The 20,499-nt window shown below is 32.8% G+C and overlaps 1 protein-coding gene across 1 annotated transcript; it reads left to right on the top strand.

Annotated features, from left to right (window-relative positions):
* The first annotated feature begins 558 nt into the window (after nt 1-558).
* LOC113402167 (ATP-sensitive inward rectifier potassium channel 10-like) lies at nt 559-10,846 on the top strand. Its single transcript, XM_026642351.2, has 9 exons — nt 559-1,423; nt 4,555-4,681; nt 6,392-6,580; nt 6,949-7,020; nt 7,131-7,238; nt 8,764-8,870; nt 9,303-9,455; nt 9,694-9,813; nt 10,442-10,846. The coding sequence occupies exons 1-9, from the start codon at nt 882-884 to the stop codon at nt 10,800-10,802; spliced, it is 1,779 nt and encodes a 592-aa protein (XP_026498136.2). The 5' UTR covers nt 559-881; the 3' UTR covers nt 10,803-10,846.
* Nucleotides 10,847-20,499: the final 9,653 nt, after the last annotated feature.

The raw sequence follows: 20,499 nt of genomic DNA, 5'->3' as shown, positions 1-20,499 counted from the left end.
TAGATATTAAAATAGAAAAGAAAAGAACTGAGCTCTACAGTACTGAGCTCTACAGCAATCCTCATACTTCGCATTGCTGTGTTCCCCATTGAAGGATGAGTTGGACCAGTGTTGTCATCTTACGTGACGAAGCATCCTAGTTTCTACAATTGTTAGTGTAAGGTAAGAATTTTCCATCAGTTGGCCCACTTGTTTTTCTATTATAATAAAGTAATAATACTTTCTTCAATTGAAAGCATTGTAGCAGACGAGTTGTCAACTATTTATGTAAATACAAATAACATCAGTGATAAAATATGAATTTATTAAATGATAATTATCAAACAAAAGAATTTTAAACTCCTCTATTAAGATCAATTACAGAAGAATAAAATGAACACAAGATATATCAATAATAATTGTTATGTCACTAACGATTCGAATTCACGAAGAAATGTAAATAATAAATGCGGGTATTTGTAAAGTCTGTGTAAACATAGATTCTAGGCCACGGGTATTGATCGAAAGGTAACTATCAACAAATATTCTTATCTTGTTTCGGATAAAGCTGTGTTATCTTGAAGGTAGATAACATGAATTAGTTGTAACATAACCTTTAGAAAACACACATCCATTTCTGTTTATGAAAATCATTGTAAATGTTTTAAGTAATATATAAGAAAACAAACTCGAAGAAAACGATGTAATAAATAATGTGTCAAGTAATACTAGTGTAGGTACGTAATAACAAAATGAAGTGGTCATGTTGCCGGCAAAAGATCCTTTGATTAAGCCCTTTGTGTAATCGAACGTAATTGATTTATAAATGAAGACTTTTACAAGTGCATTTAAGTCCAGTAAATACAGGAAATCTAACAGATTATTTCAAAATAATATTAAACATGAACGTAATTAATAATTACGAAAACGAACGTCGGGGGAGCAGATCCCGAGCTCTAGAGAGGTCCTTAAGCTATTCTGAAGCTATCGGTAATGGATCTGGGAGATCATCGATTGAAATACCGAGAATAGTCAACACAGAGGTATACACAAATGAAGAGATAAAAAAACATTACAGAATTTCCCAAACTTACGTCGAAGGCAGAGAAATCGCTTTTCCTTTTGTAAATATTGACGATAACAATGCATACCCTGGAGGTAAAATTGAATTAGGATATACAGAATATTCAAGTGAAGACGAACAAACAGATGATGGTCTCGTGATGACGATTGACGTTGAGACGGAAAGTCCGAAAATTTCGGAAAAAAGAAATATTTCGGATGCATCAACTCAACCCCTCGTCGGTTCCGTCGTGTCGACTGACATTTACGACACTATCGAAAGTGCGGATAGTATTTATAATGAGACTGACGCAAGAGCACCTTCAGCTCACGGTTATTCTACCCCATATACCAAAAGGCGCAAGAAAGGCAAACGGTCTCGGTAAGAAATATAACTAGTATAGAAATATTATACAGAAAGAATGTTTTTGTTATCTTCTTTGCAATTACAAACATTTCTAATTTTAAAATTTTCCATTTAAATAAATTAATTATTTTTAACTTTTGTTCCAAAAAACTAAGCTTTTCTTTAGAATGTATTTAAAATTTATTATTAAATACATTTTTGAATCAAAATTTGACAGAATTATACGTTAATTAACCTACTCCCGGAATTAGATTCTACCGAGAATAGCTGTTATCGTCTTTATTAACTTGTATACAACAAATTAAGATTAATATACTTCGACACCATGAAAATTCAGGACCAAAATCAGTCAGGACGCTTTATTAATATAATTACAGTCTAACCTTTTTTTCATCAAGGATGTCATCAAGTATCATCATTTAATGATTATGTGAAATTATTTGGTTCAGTTAGGTTTCCTTTGATAAATTTAATGACATCTGGAAGTCCTTTATTGATTATTTATTTTGTGTATTCCTATAAAGTACGAAAACAGCGGAAACTACACAGCCTTGACACTATTCGCCACAATACGGCCTCATCTATCAAACCACGCCGAACTATAGTCATTTATTAAGAATATAATAATCATATGATAAGAATATTTCTTTGAGCCGAGATGTTGGTTGTTAGATCAGTGGTTAGAACGCGTGCATCTTAACCGATGATTTCGGGTTCAAACCCAGGCAGGCACCACTGAATTTACATGTGCTTAATATGTTTATAATTCATCTCGTGCTCGGCGGTGAAGGAAAACATCGTGAGGAAACCTGCATGTGTCTAATTTCAACGAAATTCTGCCACATGTGTATTCCACCAACCCGCATTGGAGCAGCGTGGTGGAATATGCTCCATACCTTCTCCTCAACGGGAGAGGAGGCCTTAGCCCAGCAGTGGGAAATGTACAGGCTGATTATGTATGTTATGTTATGTATAAGAATATTTCTTACGTTCGAGTAATTAATCCGGGGTCGAATTTTGATGATGGCAAATAATCTCACGAATTAGCTGCAGAGGAGATAATGAATGTAGCGTGCAAGTTATGTGCAACCGCAAGGGCAGAATACATTCCCTTAGTATTGAGATGACAAACAAACATGATCGGAGAGATTAGAGGCTCGAGATTCTTTAGGTACTTTTCGTGGCATGAAACTGCGAACACCTGAAATGTAATAGTAATTATAATTCTAATCTACATCACGAAGCAAATATTGAATTCTGAATGTTTTGTTAGCGAATTAAAAGAAATGCGATTTTAAATCCTTACAATAGATAATCTGTTACTTTTGGAGTCTCTTTTAAACAAAGGAAGTCTAGGCGAATATGAATGTCGTACTTTTTTAAATTGTAGTAAATATTTTATGTTTGTAAGTGTTATAATTGTTATATTAGGTAGCGTTCTTCTAAAGGTAGCGTTCGTACATTGAAACAGATTTTTTTATTTAATTTACAGTTCACACACACAGTTCACTCTAATTCACAGTTCCACGCGGTACAATATTTACGCTAAAATATATTTATAATCGGAGCGAATATAGACTAATATAATAAATGCTAAAGTAATACTATCTGTCTGTCTGTCACGCTTTCATGATTAAATCACTGAATTGAATTTAATGAAATTTGTAGAGCAAGCGTAAACTCCAAGACAGGACAAAGGCTACTTTTTTATACCTAAAACCTATGACTATCACTATCACGTGGGTGATACCGCTGGTAAATCTATAAAATAACTATAATCAAATATTACTAACAGTATAACATAAATAATCTTGTTCACGAGACTGTCTCGTGAACAAGACATTGGTAGATAATGTCGAAATATCGAGCTCCACCAAATAAAAATAAAAAACATGGTAAGTATCCCGTTTTAAATACTGTTAGTAATAAAAATATCCATGTTAATTTAAAATCTTATATAATCAAATATTTAGATATTTTTTAAAAAGCGATTCTGTTTGATCTTTACAAAATCATTTTCTAAATTACTTACTAAAATTGGAATACTTGCTTTATTCGTACAGTACGAAACTCAAAATCAAACGCAGAATCGTTTCTTTTTTTAAATTGTTACAAATAAAATGTTGCACGTAAATTCTTCTAATTCTAATTATAAATTCGACCTTGAAACTGTAATCCCATCTCGCTTAAGGAGGATTTTCTTTAAAAATATTTATCAATTATATTATTTACCGCGCAAAACTCTGGTACACATTTCGATAAATCATTTTTATCGTTAAATTTGATAAGATAGAAGTAACCAAATATGACATATTTTCAAGGAACAATTCGCCAACTTCTTATCAAACTAATATTTATTTTAAATACGTATGATTGTATTATTTTAAAAAACAATTATTTTTATTCATTTGTTTTCCCCGTGATGGCTACGATGTTAAAACCAAAATTAAGTGTCGATAAAATCTATATTAATATCATATTTTTTTATGTTACTATTTTATGTAAAAGGTAGTCGGACGGGCAAGCCACCTGATGATAAGTGGTTACCACCGCCCATAGACATTAACGCTGTAAGAAATAATAACCCTTCCTTACATGACAACAATGCGCCACCAACGTTGGGAGCTAAGATATAATGTGCCTGTAGTTACACTGGTTCACTCAACCTTCAAACCGGAACACAACAATACTGAGTATTTCTGTTTGGCGGTGGAATATATGATGAGTACCTACCCAGACGGCCTTGCACAAAGCCCTCCCACCATATAATGCGTTATAATATATATATATAATATAACTATGTCTGTTACCTCTTCAAGCTTAAAACGCTGATTTGATTTAGATCAAATTTATATGAACATAGTCTAAGTTTCCGAGAAGGATATTTACTAAGACTATTTTAATTCACCGCTCGAGGCGGTAAAACGGTGACGGTTTATGTCTTATGGGTAAAGTTTTATAAACACGCGAGTAAAGCCGCAGGTTCAGCCAGTAAAACTATATCATTAAGGTGGAGCTTGTGTTATTTGTCTGTACGATAATAGGCCAAGGGGTCAGCATTGAACGAGCGATTGTCACATCGGTAGTGCTGTATTAATGATAATCAACCTAAACTTTTTTGATGATATGTTATTTTTTTTCCGCAGACGACAACATGGCAGGCCAATTAGATCTAGGAGAGTAGTTTATAAGACTGGAGAAGAGAATGTACCTGTTAGAAGCAACGTGCCCGCTAAGTCTCTTAAGTACATGAGGGATATCGTCAACACTGTAGTAAGTGCAAACTAGATCTGAGTGCGATCTTGTTTACGATTAACTTAACATTACATAGCTTTGAAACCTACACAAAAACAACCACGCCAAAAACACATACATACATTGAGTTCTGACATGGCATTGACAGGGTTGACAATATTTTGGACATTGGTGACAAAATTGGGTCAATTACGAAAGCAATATTTATAAGAGGGTATTTTGTTTTTTATAAAATTGGCCAAATGTGTTCCAAACTGTCCCTAAGTATTTGCGCTGTAAGAAATATTAACCATTCCTTACATCGACAATGTTTTGCCCATGTGCTTATTTGCAAAACATAACAGCTATATAATACATAATGTATGTATGGAATTTATACAATTGCTAAAGATAGATAATCGTATTAAATAAAGATATTTCAAAGATTGCGACTAGTGATAGATTATCTCTAGACAGACTTATCTTTTTAAAACGAACGATGAATGAACATTTATAACAGTTGACTTGGATCGTTTTTAATTGACCAAAATATAATGCTCGGTATAAATTTCGACCGAATTCGATTGATAGTTTTGACGACTCGACTAAAATGTATTCTACATTAGTACCAAGATATTGGAAAGTAATAAATTCATGATGCTATTTTTATCCATTTTTTTACGGAGATATTATAATCAAGTCCAAAACAATACTTGAATCGTACAAACTCGTACTGTAATCGTAATCGTACGATTACTGTTTTATAAATGAACGAGCAGAGCCAGATTTAAAAGTCTGGAGACCCTGGGGCCACAAAGGAGTGAAGGCCCCGGAGCAGCAGAGGCGTGGAGACCCTAATAATTATTTTAGAAATTAATTTGAATATTCTGATTTCTGACAGTTTTAAAACAGTAAATAGTAACATTATTATAATTTATTTAATTTTGATCTCTGTTGTGGGGGCCCGTCTTATGTGGACGCCCTAGGCCAGTAGCCCCGGTTGCCCCACTCTAAAACCGGTCCTGTAAATGAGATGAAGAACCAAATTTTATCAAAACAGACCGATTACCATATGACACTAAAAACTGAATACTATAAATATGTCGTTTACCTAATCAGCTACTCGTGGAGTCGTTTTCATATCTTAACAGATTTGACTAGCCTTGCTTTGTTTAACACGGGCTCTAAAAATAACAGATAAGTTATTGCAACAATTTTGCTGAAAGATTGTCTATGATGATAATCGCTTTCGATTTAGTTTTTGATTTACCTGGTTGCGTGTGTGACATGGTTGATGAGTAAAATACGCTCAAATATTTGTTTACTTTTTGCAAAAAAAAACAATGTATAAGTTTATACAACGTTGTGAATTCCAAATAAAATTTAATAATAAAAGAGACATTTCGCTTTATCTCTAATGGCTTTTCATACAGCCTTTACAGCAATACAACGACTTGCAACTACAATTATTATTATTTTACCCTGTTCCATCTTTACAATCGTATAACATAATTTATGAAGTACAACATACGTCATTCATAATACAATTTGATACATTAACATTGATTAAAAAGTATATAAAATTAATTTTAAAACTAATAATATAGTGGCATCTTGTAAAAGATTTTGATTATTTGTGGTAAAAATATAACCAATTTAATTTATTTCAAGTAATAAACTTTACTGATTGCGTAACATACATTATATTTGTTGTTGAGAATATGTTTTGATAATCCAAATTATTTCCAGATCAACAGTAAATGGCGTTGTATACTGTTAATGATGATCTGCACTTATTTCATCTTCTGGTTCATCTTTGCTGGAATCTGGTACGCGGTGGCATCTTCCTATCAAGACGACATAGGAGATGGGAAGGAGCACTGTGTTACGGGAACTTCATCTTTCGCTGGTTTTCTTATGATGTCTGTGGAAACTCAGGTAAATAGAAATTAGGATATTATGTTGAAGTTAGATTGGGCAATTTAGTTTTTAATTGTCATTAACACGGTTATCATTTTCACTAAGACTACCTACTGCTTCTGGAAATCGAAATAGTTAATGTTCTATCTTACTTCAGAATAGTATTTAAAGATAAATTATTTTTTTTGATACTATAAAATCTTGGACATTTGCATGATTTGTATAAGTTTCTTGTCGCGTTTGGGACAAACTTGGTGATAGATTGTATATAGATTCGTTGTCCAAAAATTTTACATTTTAATTCTATTACAAGTTACACCCTATATTTAGTGGCAAAATCCAGGGCAATGGTTCCAATTTTAATATGCTTATGTATATGCTTTCAGATGACCATCGGCTACGGTGTCAGATATCCAAACGAAGAGTGTCCTGAAGCTATCATTGTTATGGTTTTAGAGGTATGTATCCTATTAGACAATATTTGAAATCACTTTGTATTTTATCCCTACTATAACTGTGCGGATTTAAAATTATTAAAAATTAATCTCTATCACACATTTTGCACCAGATTGTGGCAGGAACAGCTCTATCAGGTGGTCTTTCGAGTTTGCTGTTCACGAAATTAGTGAGGCCAAATAAACATGTATCGTCTGTTGGATTCAGTAAGAAAGCCACTGTAAGTACCAATGAATATATTTGTCAATTTTATGACCAAAAGTTATGTATAAAATGGAGATATATTTGTTTGAAAAATCAGCCTGAGGTCATTGACATAACGATTCGGCATATTCTATCTCAGAAAACTACTGACAATTTTATATAAAAATATAATAGATGGTTAGGTTTATTTGTTTGGAGTTAATTGATCTTGACATCAAAATCGGTGAACCGATCACCATTTAAGTCGGTACATATGTTACATTGTATATATTCTTTCATGGTAGAAGGTTTTTCTCTATTAACTTCTCTTTGTAACTCGCTGCTAGAAGGCGCTGCAATATCTATATCGTTCCAACGATCGCTTAATATATGTATAAACTTGATGGTTTTGTTAGGTTTAGAAATTATAACTAAGATTATCTAAACACGTTATTAGATGATGGAACTATTATATTATTGAGGTCACATACATCTCTGAGAGCCCATTCATACGCACGAGGTGCTTTACATCTAATTTCATGCAATGAAATGGAGGACTTCCCACATTTGAGTATCCCGATCAATACGAACTGGTTAGTTATGGGAATGACGAGGGAAGATTTTCTCATTATAGACAACATGGATACTATTAGGTGTGATTATATTCAAGTACAAGCTCATTACTTAATAAAAAATATATGGCAAGCAAATAATGAGCGTTTTTCTGTGAAACCATTTGTTATTGATATAATAACAGTCATTATGTATCACAGAAATAGCTCCTGTAACCGAGACATGCATACGGGTCGAGATTAATGCTTATAAACAAAACTTCCCATGAACTCAAGTTTTTTTTTGTACAAATTGTATAATCTATGTCAAATCTATTTCAAGAAAAGATACTAGCAACTTTTACGCGTTTAACGGCAAAGTGATCGACAGAATCGTCACGTAAGGGAAAAGGTTTGTGCCCACTCCACGCGATCTTTCCCTCTCTTTCTCTCTGTCTTTTTCTATTGTTTACGGTTTCTATTGTTTTGATTTACACGGGATTCTTAATAACCATTCTGTAATTGTCATTTAATTGTTCTCAAACTTCCCTCATAACATATTCTACCGCCAAACAGCAATACTTTGTATTGTTGTGTTCCGGTTTGAAGGGTGATTGAATTATGAGTATAACTACAGGCATGAAGGACATAACATAAAGAGTTCCCAAGGTTGGTGGCACATTGGCGATGTAAGAAATGGTTAATATTTCTTGCGCTAATGTCTATGGGCGGTGGTGACCACTTACCATCAGGTCGCTAATTACTCCGTCCGCCTACGTATATCATAAAAGATACAAAAAATGTTTGCAACAATTATTATGCTGTCAAACATTGTGATTATTTTGTGTGTGCATTGGGGTGTAAGAGTGATTTGTGACTAACCTGACTGCTTATCATCAGGTGACCTATTTGATCATCTGTCGGTCGTCTGTCGGCCAATCTCCTTTTGGTGAATTATAAATTAACATGTACCGATCATAACAGTTCATGAATGACACCATTTTATGACAGGTGTGTCTGCGTGACGGCGAACTCTGCCTTCAGTTCAGGGTGTGGGATCTTCTGAACCTTCACTTGATTGGGGGTACGATCACTGCCTACATGTTGAAACCAATCAGGTAAATGTTATTTTCATTGTCAAATTAAGCCTGTATCAACACTGACATTATTGTATAGCTGTATAAGAATTGATGTCGATATTATGTAACTTGAAAATTTTCTTATGTAAAATCTAACATGTAATTATTGTTGATGAGAAAATAAAATACCCGAGTTTCTTTCGCCGATTTATATTGGGTCTGAGGTTTACGATCAGGTGACAGATTTTTGACAAATAATAAGCAACAATTAGGATTCTCTGATGTTTTTAACTTGGACTTCATAAACTATATTAAGAAATTGATTGTAGTTCTAAAAATAAAATAAATCGTTCATTTTAAAGTTTTTAATAATAATGCTCAATAATATTATGATTCGCTGATTATTAAAACATAAAATTTTATATAGGTTTATAATAATACATAAAAACTGACTGACGATATTTCTCTTAGGACTTTAGAAGGTGAAACCGTACAAAATTACATTCACCAGCTCGAACTGAAGGAGGCTCGTGCTTTTCTATTATGGCCCATCACAGTGGTCCATGTGATCGATGCGCAGAGTCCTCTCTACGACTTTACAGCTCAGGATATGATGGACTACAGGTATGAGTAGAGGTATTTCTACGTTTTTTGCTTATAGAACTGAGTTCACCACGTGGTTTGAACACGTGAATTCGAAGCAAGGATTTCTGATTTATGGCTTAAATTTTAAGGGATTAATTTGCTCAATAATATCCTGCTCGCCAGAAATGGAAGAGATTCTTGCAGGAATGCGCTTGACTAATGTTATTTTTATCAACTTATTTAGTTGTATAGGTTATTTACTTACTTTTAATTACAGGTTTGAAATAGTTGTATGTTTGACGGGATCGTCTAAAAATATGGGAACAATGACGCAGAGTAGAACATCTTATCTCTCAAAAGAAATCATTTGGGGTTACCGATTCAAGAATGTTTTGAAGTAAGTCATTATTTTTTACATTATTTCAGATAGGTTAACAGACTGACAAATGATCAGTTGATGGTAAGAAGTCACCACCGCTCGTAAGCCTTGACACTAAAACAAATATTATTAATCGCAATTGCCTAAATCTTTGGGAGCTAATATGTTATTCCTCTTCTTCCGGTTCAGACTGCATCGCAATAATAATATGTATCTAGTAGACTTGATAAACGGGTGGTACCACTCAAAGGGTATTAATAAATTGATAAAATAATGCAGTCGTTAAATGCTCTTAACTTAAAATTGTAACAAATTTGTTACGTGCTTAAAGCTACAGAACTCTTCATGTTCTTGGATAGATCTTTTCTATATGAATAATATATAATATCAAATCGCTATGGACTAAGTGGATAGAGTAATCTTCAAGCATTTACATATGTACTAAATTAGAATTGACAATATCAGGATTGACACATTTTACAGTTGTTCTATGATCATATAAAAGTATTTATCTCTTTTTGTTATATGGGCAATTTTTTTTGCGTATTCAACAGATTAAGTGTAACTGTGAACTCAGTGAACTCAACTGACTTCACGCCGGAAAAAGGAAAGAAGATGTACTTTCTTGAAATTATATTTTTTTTAGGTACTCCAAAAAAGAAGAAGCTTATGTCATTGATTTAGAAAATCTGAACACCGTCGAACAAGTAGAAACGCCGCTGTGCAGCGCCAGCCGCTTGAAAGAATTCGAAGAGAACATCAAATCGTCTCAACAATTGCTATCAACTCCTACCTTCACTTCTCTATCTCCTACCAACTTATCTCTAAGCCAGGAAGATTCATCAAATCTATCCCCAGTCCCTGAATCTTTACCTTCATCACCTTCTTTTAGCAGAACTGGTACGCAAAGAAGTTTTGGGTGGCATTTTAGAAAATACCGCCCTGAGAATTATATGCAGGATCATGGAGTGCATATTATAACTTCAGCCAAAGCGGTTGAACTTTAAATATTATAAAATATTGTATCACAATTAAATATTTAAATCGAAGATTCTAGAATTTTATTTTCTAACTTCGACCTAATATATAAATATAAAAAGGTTTATTTTAGGTTTTAAGGTATTGCGTGACATCATATTCTGTATTAAATAATGTACAATACTACCAATACTGTCTTTTATAAAATACTAGCTGCCCGTCCTGACTTTCTACGGGTAAATTTGATCCCGAAATATTTACAAACCAATCGGAGATTAAATAATTCTTGAGTATAATTAGGTTAGAGAAAAGGAAAAATGGGGATTGTATAATTTTTCGGGAAGAATAAAAATAAAATTTGTCGGCGACAGCACCATTTACTGGAGCAAATTATAGCTTAGTACTATTTAAATGACCCTACCCCTATATAGAAACAGAAAACAAACATTTTTTTCCAAAAATTATGAAACAGTGTGCCACACCTGTCGTTAGAAATCATAACTACGTAGTTATTAATTGTTTTCGATAAAACACTTATATGACGGATGATGAGCCTCAGTTCCATCGGTATGGTCCATACTTAAGTTTCAAGCAGTGGGCGTCGATGGGTAGTGTTGGCGCAACGAAACACAGTAAACCAATGAACTCGTTTATTTTTTAAATTAACTTAGTTGGAACGCGCGGCGGTTTTAATATTCGACCGCACTGGCCGGCTGCTGCTCGAGAAGTGTCGAGTGCGCCGCTCAGCCGGTGAATCGTTGACTCCGTCGAGCGCCGACAGAGGGCGCTAGCGTTCCAATGACATTTCGATGTCAGTGTTGCGACATATATAAACATTTGACGTAATGTAAACATCAGCGCGATTTAATTGACAACTGGTGCCATCTGCTGGAAAATCAATAGTAATCGTCTTGAACAATTTTGTCAACTTGTAAATCGTTATGGACGTAGAATATGACGTTAAATAAAGTAAACTAGTGACCGAAATGCGACCACAATAATCATTGAAAAGTTGAGACGAAAAATTACCTTACCTACTTACTAAATACCTTTACTTGGTGGTAGGTACCACCCACTCATCAGATATTTTAAAGCCAACATATACGTGATGGAAGGAATGGTTAATATTTCTTACAGCGCCATTGTCTATGGGCGGTAGTGACCACTTAGGTACCAACAGGTGACCTATTTGCTCGTACGCCTACCGATATCATATAAAAAAATAATTAAATAACAACGGAACTGGATCTCGATGACCATGAATGATGTTATGTCTTAAATGTTTCGTGATTGATATTTCTTAATATTCATACATTTTATACCCTATAAAAGCTTCGAAAATATCTTCGAACATAGTTTCAGGAGTAGCTCGCTATGTTCCGTGACATGAGAATTGTTTGCGCTGGAAAATGAAGTGGCGCATGATCGATTAAACCCTCATGCGGAAATCTCAAGTTACCTTTTTCATATTAGTAGGATGCTATCTGATTGCTTACGTATAGTACAAACGGCGAGCCCAAGCAGTTCTAATGACTTTTTAAAGGGTTTTTTATGTCATATAGGTTGGCGAACTTCACTTCAAGAAAAAGCAGTCTTAGGATGTTGAGATGTTAGAGAGTTACCCTATAAACTGGAACACATACAGTAATACCAGAACTGCTGTTTGGCGATAAAATATTCTATTTATGATGAGTGGGTGTACCAAGTAAGCTTTCACAAGAACAACATCAAGGATACAAGAGTTGACGCGTCGTTTCAATATAAATTTAAAGGATGTCGGCGTTTTTCAAAGTGTTTCCATACCCTAAAGATAGCCAAAATGATTAACCATTTTAAGTTAAAATAAGTATTGATTATAACGTTATTATTATTTTTTTTCCGTAAATTCTATTAAGGGAATTGGGGGAATGACGTTTAGCTTTGTCGCTAAAAAGTCCCAAAAAAGAAATAATTAACGTAACTTTGCTGTATGTCGAGAGCCAAACTATAGCCAGCTATAAGCTACAAAGAATTAATAAACTATAAACAGAACCGAAGACCGTGTGTATATACTATCAGACACAGAGACAGCAAAATATTTGGCCAAAATTTAATAAAAATAAAGAGATGCTTAAAGTGCAACGAAAATCAGTTCTAAAAACAGCATAAACAACTCGAAATCAAGGTTTTGATATTAAACAAAACCCGTTCTGCATACTTGCTTTTATCAATTATTAAAGTATATTGAAGTATTCCTTCCCTTTAAATACTTTTTTTTTCTTTTTATCTTATATTCACGTTGCAATCTTAACATAGAATGCGATCAATTGGGGCGTAGGTTTCACCCACTCGACTCTCCATCATGAGACGGGCAGCACTGCTAAATTTGTGAAGAACACCAAGGAAATCCCTACCGAAACAAGTTTCAGTCAGGGATCACCCACAAATGGGAAGGCGGTCAGTTCCGCTTAATGCGTTATATCAAAACAATGTCGTACCCCTCTGTTCCGTGTCGATGACGGCTTAGGTAGGCGGCACTTTGCAAGCACGTCTGAGTCAGTAACACCCACCTACATATATTTCAATACTATTATTGTATTGTATGTATTTTATGTACTGTATTGTATTATTGTATGTATATATAACAATACTAATATTGTATTGTTGTTTTCCAGTTTTAAGAGCGAGTTAGAAGTGATAATGTCTATGGCCAGTAGTGATCACATCAGGTGGCACACTTGACAGTCCGATTAGCTAATTGAAATAAAATTTAAAATTGGCAAAAAAGTTTAAATAGCCTGGTGGTTAGAACACCTAAATCGCAACCAAAGATTGCAAATTCAGAACAAGAACCATTAAATTTTTATGTACTAAGTTTATGTTTACAATTAATCCCGTACTCGGTGGTGAAAAGAACCACGACGCTGTTTCAATGCGGAGTGATGGACACACATACGCAAGACATATCCGATACATGCAAACCTTACACAAGAAAACTCACAAGAAAATAATCACATAAAAAATCAGTCTTGCTTGAACCCGCACTAAGGTTCGGTTAGTCAGTACTAACCACTATGCCATCGGCTTACTTATAAAAATAAACGTGACAAATGTTACGGCAACGAGTTCAATAAACAGATTAAAACAAAATCGGAAGGCATTATATAACGAACACGCGGACTGGATAGTTAAAAATAACCAGCAAACGGTTCTAGATAAACATTAAACGAATTTTATATTAAAAGTTATTAATAAACGCTTAACATGTGTTGATAACTAAGATGGTGTCCATTTTTTTCTATACTGCAAATCGCTAAACATATTTAAACCAAACATTTTATACTTCAAAAATGGACCCCCGGAGACTGATCACATTCTTATTAATAAAAATATTTACTCCCTGTTTAACCGAATTCAAAATTTTCATTGGTGTATCATATTATGGAGCCGAGGGGGCCCAGTGGTTAGAACACGTGCATCTTAACCGATGATTTCGGGTTCAAACCCAGGCAAGCACCACTGAATTTTTCATGTGCTAAATTTGTGTGTATAATTAATCTCGTGCTCGGCGGTGAAGGAAAACATCGTGAGGAAACCTGCATGTGACTAATTTCAACGAAATTCTGTCACATGTGTATTCCACCAACCAGCATTGTGGAATGGAGCAGCGTGGTGGAATATGCTCCAAACCTTCTCCTCAAAGGAAGAAAGAAATAGGAGGCCTTAGCCCAGCAGTGGGAAATTTACAGGCTGTTAATATAATGTAAAAAAAAATGTAAAATATTATAATGTTTTTATTTAACTCTACATTCAGTGTAATTAAAAATCATATAATTGTAAATTTATCTGATTAAATCAGGATACAGCTGGACAAAGCGTGACCGACTCATGAAATGTTCTGTTCCAATGAAGGTAAACACGTAAAGAAAGAGCTAAGGGCATTAAAATAAAGGAAAACAAAGACTTTCAATTGAATTCATCCTTTGGTTGAAATATACCAAAAACACAAACAGCACATCTGAGGTGTTCCATTTATTTGTAACGTCTATCATTGTTATAACGACGAACAGATCTTAAACGAATAATAACAGAATAACCTCCCACGTACTTTAATTAGGTTAGGGCTGCTACGAAACAATACTTTTTTTTTAATAAATTGTATCTAAATGTATATAACATGTAGTTTTTATTGTTGGTTACGCGCTTGTGGTCACCCCCCTGCCAGTAGTTAGGTACCGAATGTCCTGTTCTGTGTAGAGGTGCAACTATAACTAAATAAACTCACTTTGGTTTTTTTAATATGACTAAATACGTATATTAAATTCATACTTAATTCTCCTTTATCTGTCCATCTGTTCAGTTTCATTTTACTCGCCGCAAATTATTTTTATATTATTATAAGTATTTAAATAAATAATACGATCTCCGTGGTCGAGTAGTGGGTACACTGGCTTTCATGGGTACGCCACTCCGAGGTCCCGGGTTCGATTCCCGGCCTAGTCGATGTAGAAAAAGTTCATTAGTTTTCTATGTTGCCTTGGGTCTGGGTGTTTGTGGTACCGTCAATACTTCTGATTTTCCATAACACAAGTTTAGCTACTTACATTGGGATCAGAGTAATGTATGTGATGTTGTCCAATATTTATTTATTTATTTAATATATCACACGATAGACTGGGCAGAAGATCATATGAAAAGAGCTGTATGGACGACTATTACGTTTTTTTTTAATAGTTATAGTTATTATTTTAAAATATTATTAATATAATAAACGAAAGTAACTCAGGATTCAGATCATGCTAACCAATAAATATTTTAATATTTAACGGCACTGTTCTAAGTTTATTTATTTAGACGAATCGTTGCAATAACTGCCTTAGACTAATGTTCTTTATTAAAGTATGTAGGGCTTTAAAAGCACCTTTGAATCATAATTCTACATTATACTGATATTGGCGATATAAAATACCTATATTATTTTAATATTTATTGAATAATTCACAAGTGATAACCCTACAAAAAATTTCTTTAAACTCGATCGAAAACAATTCAAAATGTTATTTCCACACAAACATTATAAATAAACTGTGCTTGTTTATTTTTGTACGAGAAACATTCGTTCATACTTGAGCTCTAAATCATATTAATATAATAAAAAGTTTCGTTTGTATGTTATTTCCGGATTCAAGAAAAAACTACTAAACCAATTAATATGGAACTATCATAGTTTCGTTTGTAGTTACAGGAGTTAGGACGGACTTAGATATAGCCATTATATTGCATTTATATCTCGTTAGTCTAGCGGTTAGCTTATGACATTGCAGACTTTTAGGTCCAGGGTTAAAAGCCTAGGCCCAAACAAGATATCGCAATTTCTCACTCGTTGGGCGAATACGTAAAGATTCAGCGCCTCATGTATGTCTGGTCGCGTCAGAGTGCATCTGCGTTCGCGGATTGCACACACTTGATCTCTATGTGATGCAGTTGACCTATCTTTGGTGAGACTAGTCTGACCGATTGCAAAAATAAATATAATTGAAAATTTGAGATATCAATGTCTAAGTAATTGAAAATACAATTGTCGATCCGAACGCTTATTAAGCGAACGGAACGAAAACTTATATACCTATTTATAAATAACAGGGAGGTTTTTTTAAGATACCCAACTCAAAAGCTGGTTTAACAAACCGGTACACATAAAAGGTAGCCAGACGGTAACCAGAAAATGCCGCGGGTTTCGCTAAAGGTTTTAGTACATAATATTAGTATATACAGTTCGTAGTTTCATCCGCTTTAAAGTCATATTATGGTCGTGACGAGCGTGAATTTCATATTGAGATTTCTAAGACGACTAAAAAAAGGTTTTATATCTTGCCAGCGATGAAATATATATTTTAATAGATAAGTATGAGTAATCAAAAACGAAATGTACCCTTGAGTACATTTCGTTCTTGTTTTGCCAATGTTTAGGAGCAAAGTCCCCACATATCACCAGGAGGACCATTTACCTGTCTGGTTTGTAAAATAAATAAACAACAAAATATATTTAATGTATGGACACAAATTATTCACCAAACGAAGATCTCAGCACTCGTGAGGAAACCTACATTCTATTCCAAACACAAGAGGACAAAAGCCAAATAAAGAACATTTGACAATCGAATTTATTTAATTTACATTGGTCCAGAACAGGTGAATGATCTATAATGTGAAAAAATGGCGTTTTAAACTTCGCTGAAGCTGTGTTAGAAACATTGGAAGTAAAATTAAGTTGGATATAAGTATTTAAGTGAAATAGTGTTGTGTTTTTAACAAAGAGCGTCGTAAGAGTAGTATAGAGAATACGTAAATTTATGGTTTGTTTATTTTTATTCCTTCTTTGATTGGAATAGACTAAAGATATGTTGGATAAAGTTCTGCCAGATGTTCATCCACCAACCTGAAATAAAGCCTTACGTTACTTTCTTTACGAGTTTTTATTAATAAGTTGTCAAAATTAAACTATTGTTGACAAGGTCTTATGTATAATGGAATAAAAAATATTTTAGCTTTCACTTGTTGTTACTTAAAGAGTTAGCGTTAATTCTAGCTAGTTTAAGGCATTGATGTTTTTAACAATAATATCAATTATTTGGTTAATTAAATTTTGCTTGTAAATTAATTTTAAATTTTACATTTTTTTTTAAATGAGATTTCTCCAACACTTTTTAATATTTATAAATCTTGATTGAACCTGTACAAAATCGAGGCCGGTCGCATAGCAAAATATATGATCGTATTAAGGCCAACAAACTTGAACTTTACTCCTAGATCAAATTACCTGTACTTGTCAGTACGTAATAGGTATCAAATGAACAAACATACACAATATTTGTCAATACCTCTGTTTATATACGTGACTTATTATGATTTGCTAAAACGCTGAGGTACCTGATTTTTTTAAAAAGAACATTCGTCTCAGAACCGATCACATTGAGGTTTGTTTACGCGTTCAAAAACACCGTTGAATGTGTTATTATTTTTTATTAAATTGAAATTTAAAAAGAAAATCTTTTTTTTTAATTTATTGTTACCATTCAAAATTGTCTTTCAAAAATGTTCGTTAATAGTCTAGGAGCACGTGACATTTTGACTTTTATATTTATTTTTAAAATTTTATTATATAAAAATTTAAATATATATAATTTAAAAAAAAATCTTTATGTATTAAGCATAGCCGAGGAAATTAATGATTTTTTTATTGTTATTCATAAACATATTTCGGTAAATAAAAAAAAAACAGTACTTTTTCTTTTCTTTTTCTGTAGATTCACTAATTTCCACATTTCACTTTAATCTTTATGAATTAAATAAACTAATATTAAATATTATCTTATTAAACGATTAGTATATAAGTTTGTATGCTAGAAACTTGCTGTTTTTGCTAAGAGAAAGAAATGTTTGCGACACCAACAGTTATCTTTGTTTTAAGTAATTTCTGATTCACTGCAATAATAAGATTTCAGCCATTGATCCTATTAATGTTATAGTATAAATGTATTATTATACTATATATATATATTTTACTTACAATGATACTTCCGCAACGGCTGGCATTGTTGTGTTCTTATTATGTATATTCGTTTTGATTGATTATACTTTTTGTTTTAATAATAATCTTACTACTTATAATCAATGCTCAAACTTTTAGTTATGTAACCACAGCCTAACAGATCTACGACTATTTTAAAGCGATTATTGAACTATTGGTGATTCATTAGCCAGGTTAACAGCCGGTTAAATCATAATTCAGATCATAAATACATTATCGTCATTATATCAAAAAAAAAAAATTGCAAAGTTGTGTTGTATTTGATTGATCAATGAGCTGTTATTCGTGTGTATGACTAATTAGCGTAATAATTGTAGGGCATGTTTACTCACGGCTTCCGTGTGTGATGCCAAGTCAGATGAATGTAGCCTTGTAGTCTAGAAGACAGCGCCTGATAATTTTTTTTTATGAATAATTCATAACACTACATATAAATACATAAATATTAGTTTAAAATATTTTCAGTGCAACAAGATTATGTGTATGGGTTATTTGTTACGGATGATTATAAACCCACCTGGGTAGATACCACCTACTCATTAGATATTCTGTCGCCAAGCAGCAATACTTGGTACTGTTGTGTTCCGGTTTGAAAGGTGAATTAGTCAGTGTAACTACAGGCACAAGGGACATACCACCTTAGTTTCCAAGGTTAGTGGCGCATTGGCGAATTAAGGGTTGGTTAATGTTTCTCACAGCGCCAATGTCTATAGGCGGTGGTGACTACTTAAAATCAAGTGGTCAATTTGCTGGTCCGCTCACCAATTAAATAAAGCCGTTATGCATGCAAAAAAAACTACTTGCTAATTTTGAATTGTAAAATATTGATTAGCTTTATTGAAACTCAGTATCATAATTAACTATACCTTATAAGAAAAGCGTGGTGAAAAAAGCTTTCAACCTTCAAATTAAGAGGACAGAGGCCTTTGTTTTAGTACTACTTTATTTAATGTACTTGTGATTATATCATGTAAATGATTATATAACAAATTCTTTAACAGTTAGTTGTTAAATATCACGTGTAAGTGTAATTATTAATATATGTTAATCAAATAAGATATTATAACAAGTGTACTTGAAATATGGTCATGTATTTACTTCGAAACTATATTCTTAAAACACTTAATATCAATATACATTCAATATATTATATGAAAAAATATAAGTGCCATACTGTTGCTCTAGTATACTAAAATAATTTAACAGAAATATCACTTGTTTTTTTTTTCCAAACAAAATTTGATTTTTATTTATATGTTTGAAATCAATAGACTTCGACAGCATTAGACCGAATCTTAGAAACGGTTTTTACATCGTTCAGTTCAGCTCGTTTTATATAGTCGAATTATTTTTAAATTGGCCTATTAAAAAATTTAAAGTTCATGTCAAAAAAACATTGATAATTTAGGCATATTCAATACAAGATTCTATTAAGAATAGAAAAAACATGAACTTAATAGGATTCTTCTTAGACATGATATAAAAAAAAAAAATTGTTCTGACATACTTTGTAATTAAAATAATAGAAAAGAGTAACTACTGAGTTTCTCGTCGGTTTTGAGTCTCACGGCTTCACTCATGCTTAAAGGGGTTGGTCATTACCTATTTCCTTGGAGTTCAAGCTTGCTTCATTCAATCATCAGTGATTCAATAAATAACAGACAGACAGATGGTTACTTTCGCATTTATAATATTTGTATATATTGAATGTTACAATCACCGTAGTTTGTTATTAGGTAACTATATTATACTCGCTGTCACTGTCTATGTAAAATTCCTATAACAGCAATAACAATGACAGTGGCAAAATGTTCTCAATTAACACTATCAAGAGTTCCATTCCAACATCTAATTGTTCTGTTTACACGCAAAAGAATACCTTATAAATATCTTAATTACAGACTACAACATTTGTAATATAATATAAGTTTTATTATTGAGTTTGATATCAGAAAATTTTGGAATAAAATTACATTTGAACATATAATCAATTGTATTTTTCAATAAACCATAAAATAATTATTTTATTTAAAAATACAATTGATATTACTTCTGTAGTAATAGTCTAACATAACGAATTTTTATTTTCGTTCATACAGGTTGAAGGGAAACGGATATGAAATATAAATCAGTTTTAAATTGTATTATTCGTTTTT

The sequence above is a fragment of the Vanessa tameamea genome, chromosome 23 (assembly GCF_037043105.1).
Source record: "Vanessa tameamea isolate UH-Manoa-2023 chromosome 23, ilVanTame1 primary haplotype, whole genome shotgun sequence".
In the NCBI taxonomy this organism is placed as follows: domain Eukaryota; kingdom Metazoa; phylum Arthropoda; class Insecta; order Lepidoptera; family Nymphalidae; genus Vanessa; species Vanessa tameamea.
This window is presented reverse-complemented; position numbering and strand designations above follow the sequence as displayed.

What these genes read in the sequence shown, in the direction of transcription:
- LOC113402167 (XM_026642351.2), top strand. Translation starts at nt 882, where the DNA reads ATGAACGTAATTAATAATTACGAAAACGAACGTCGGGGGAGCAGATCC. An exon ending in AAGAAAGGCAAACGGTCTCG is followed by an intron (nt 1,424 to 4,554) that starts GTAAGAAATATA and finishes TTTTTTCCGCAG; the next exon opens with ACGACAACATGGCAGGCCAA. An exon ending in GATTCAGTAAGAAAGCCACT is followed by an intron (nt 7,239 to 8,763) that starts GTAAGTACCAAT and finishes ATTTTATGACAG; the next exon opens with GTGTGTCTGCGTGACGGCGA.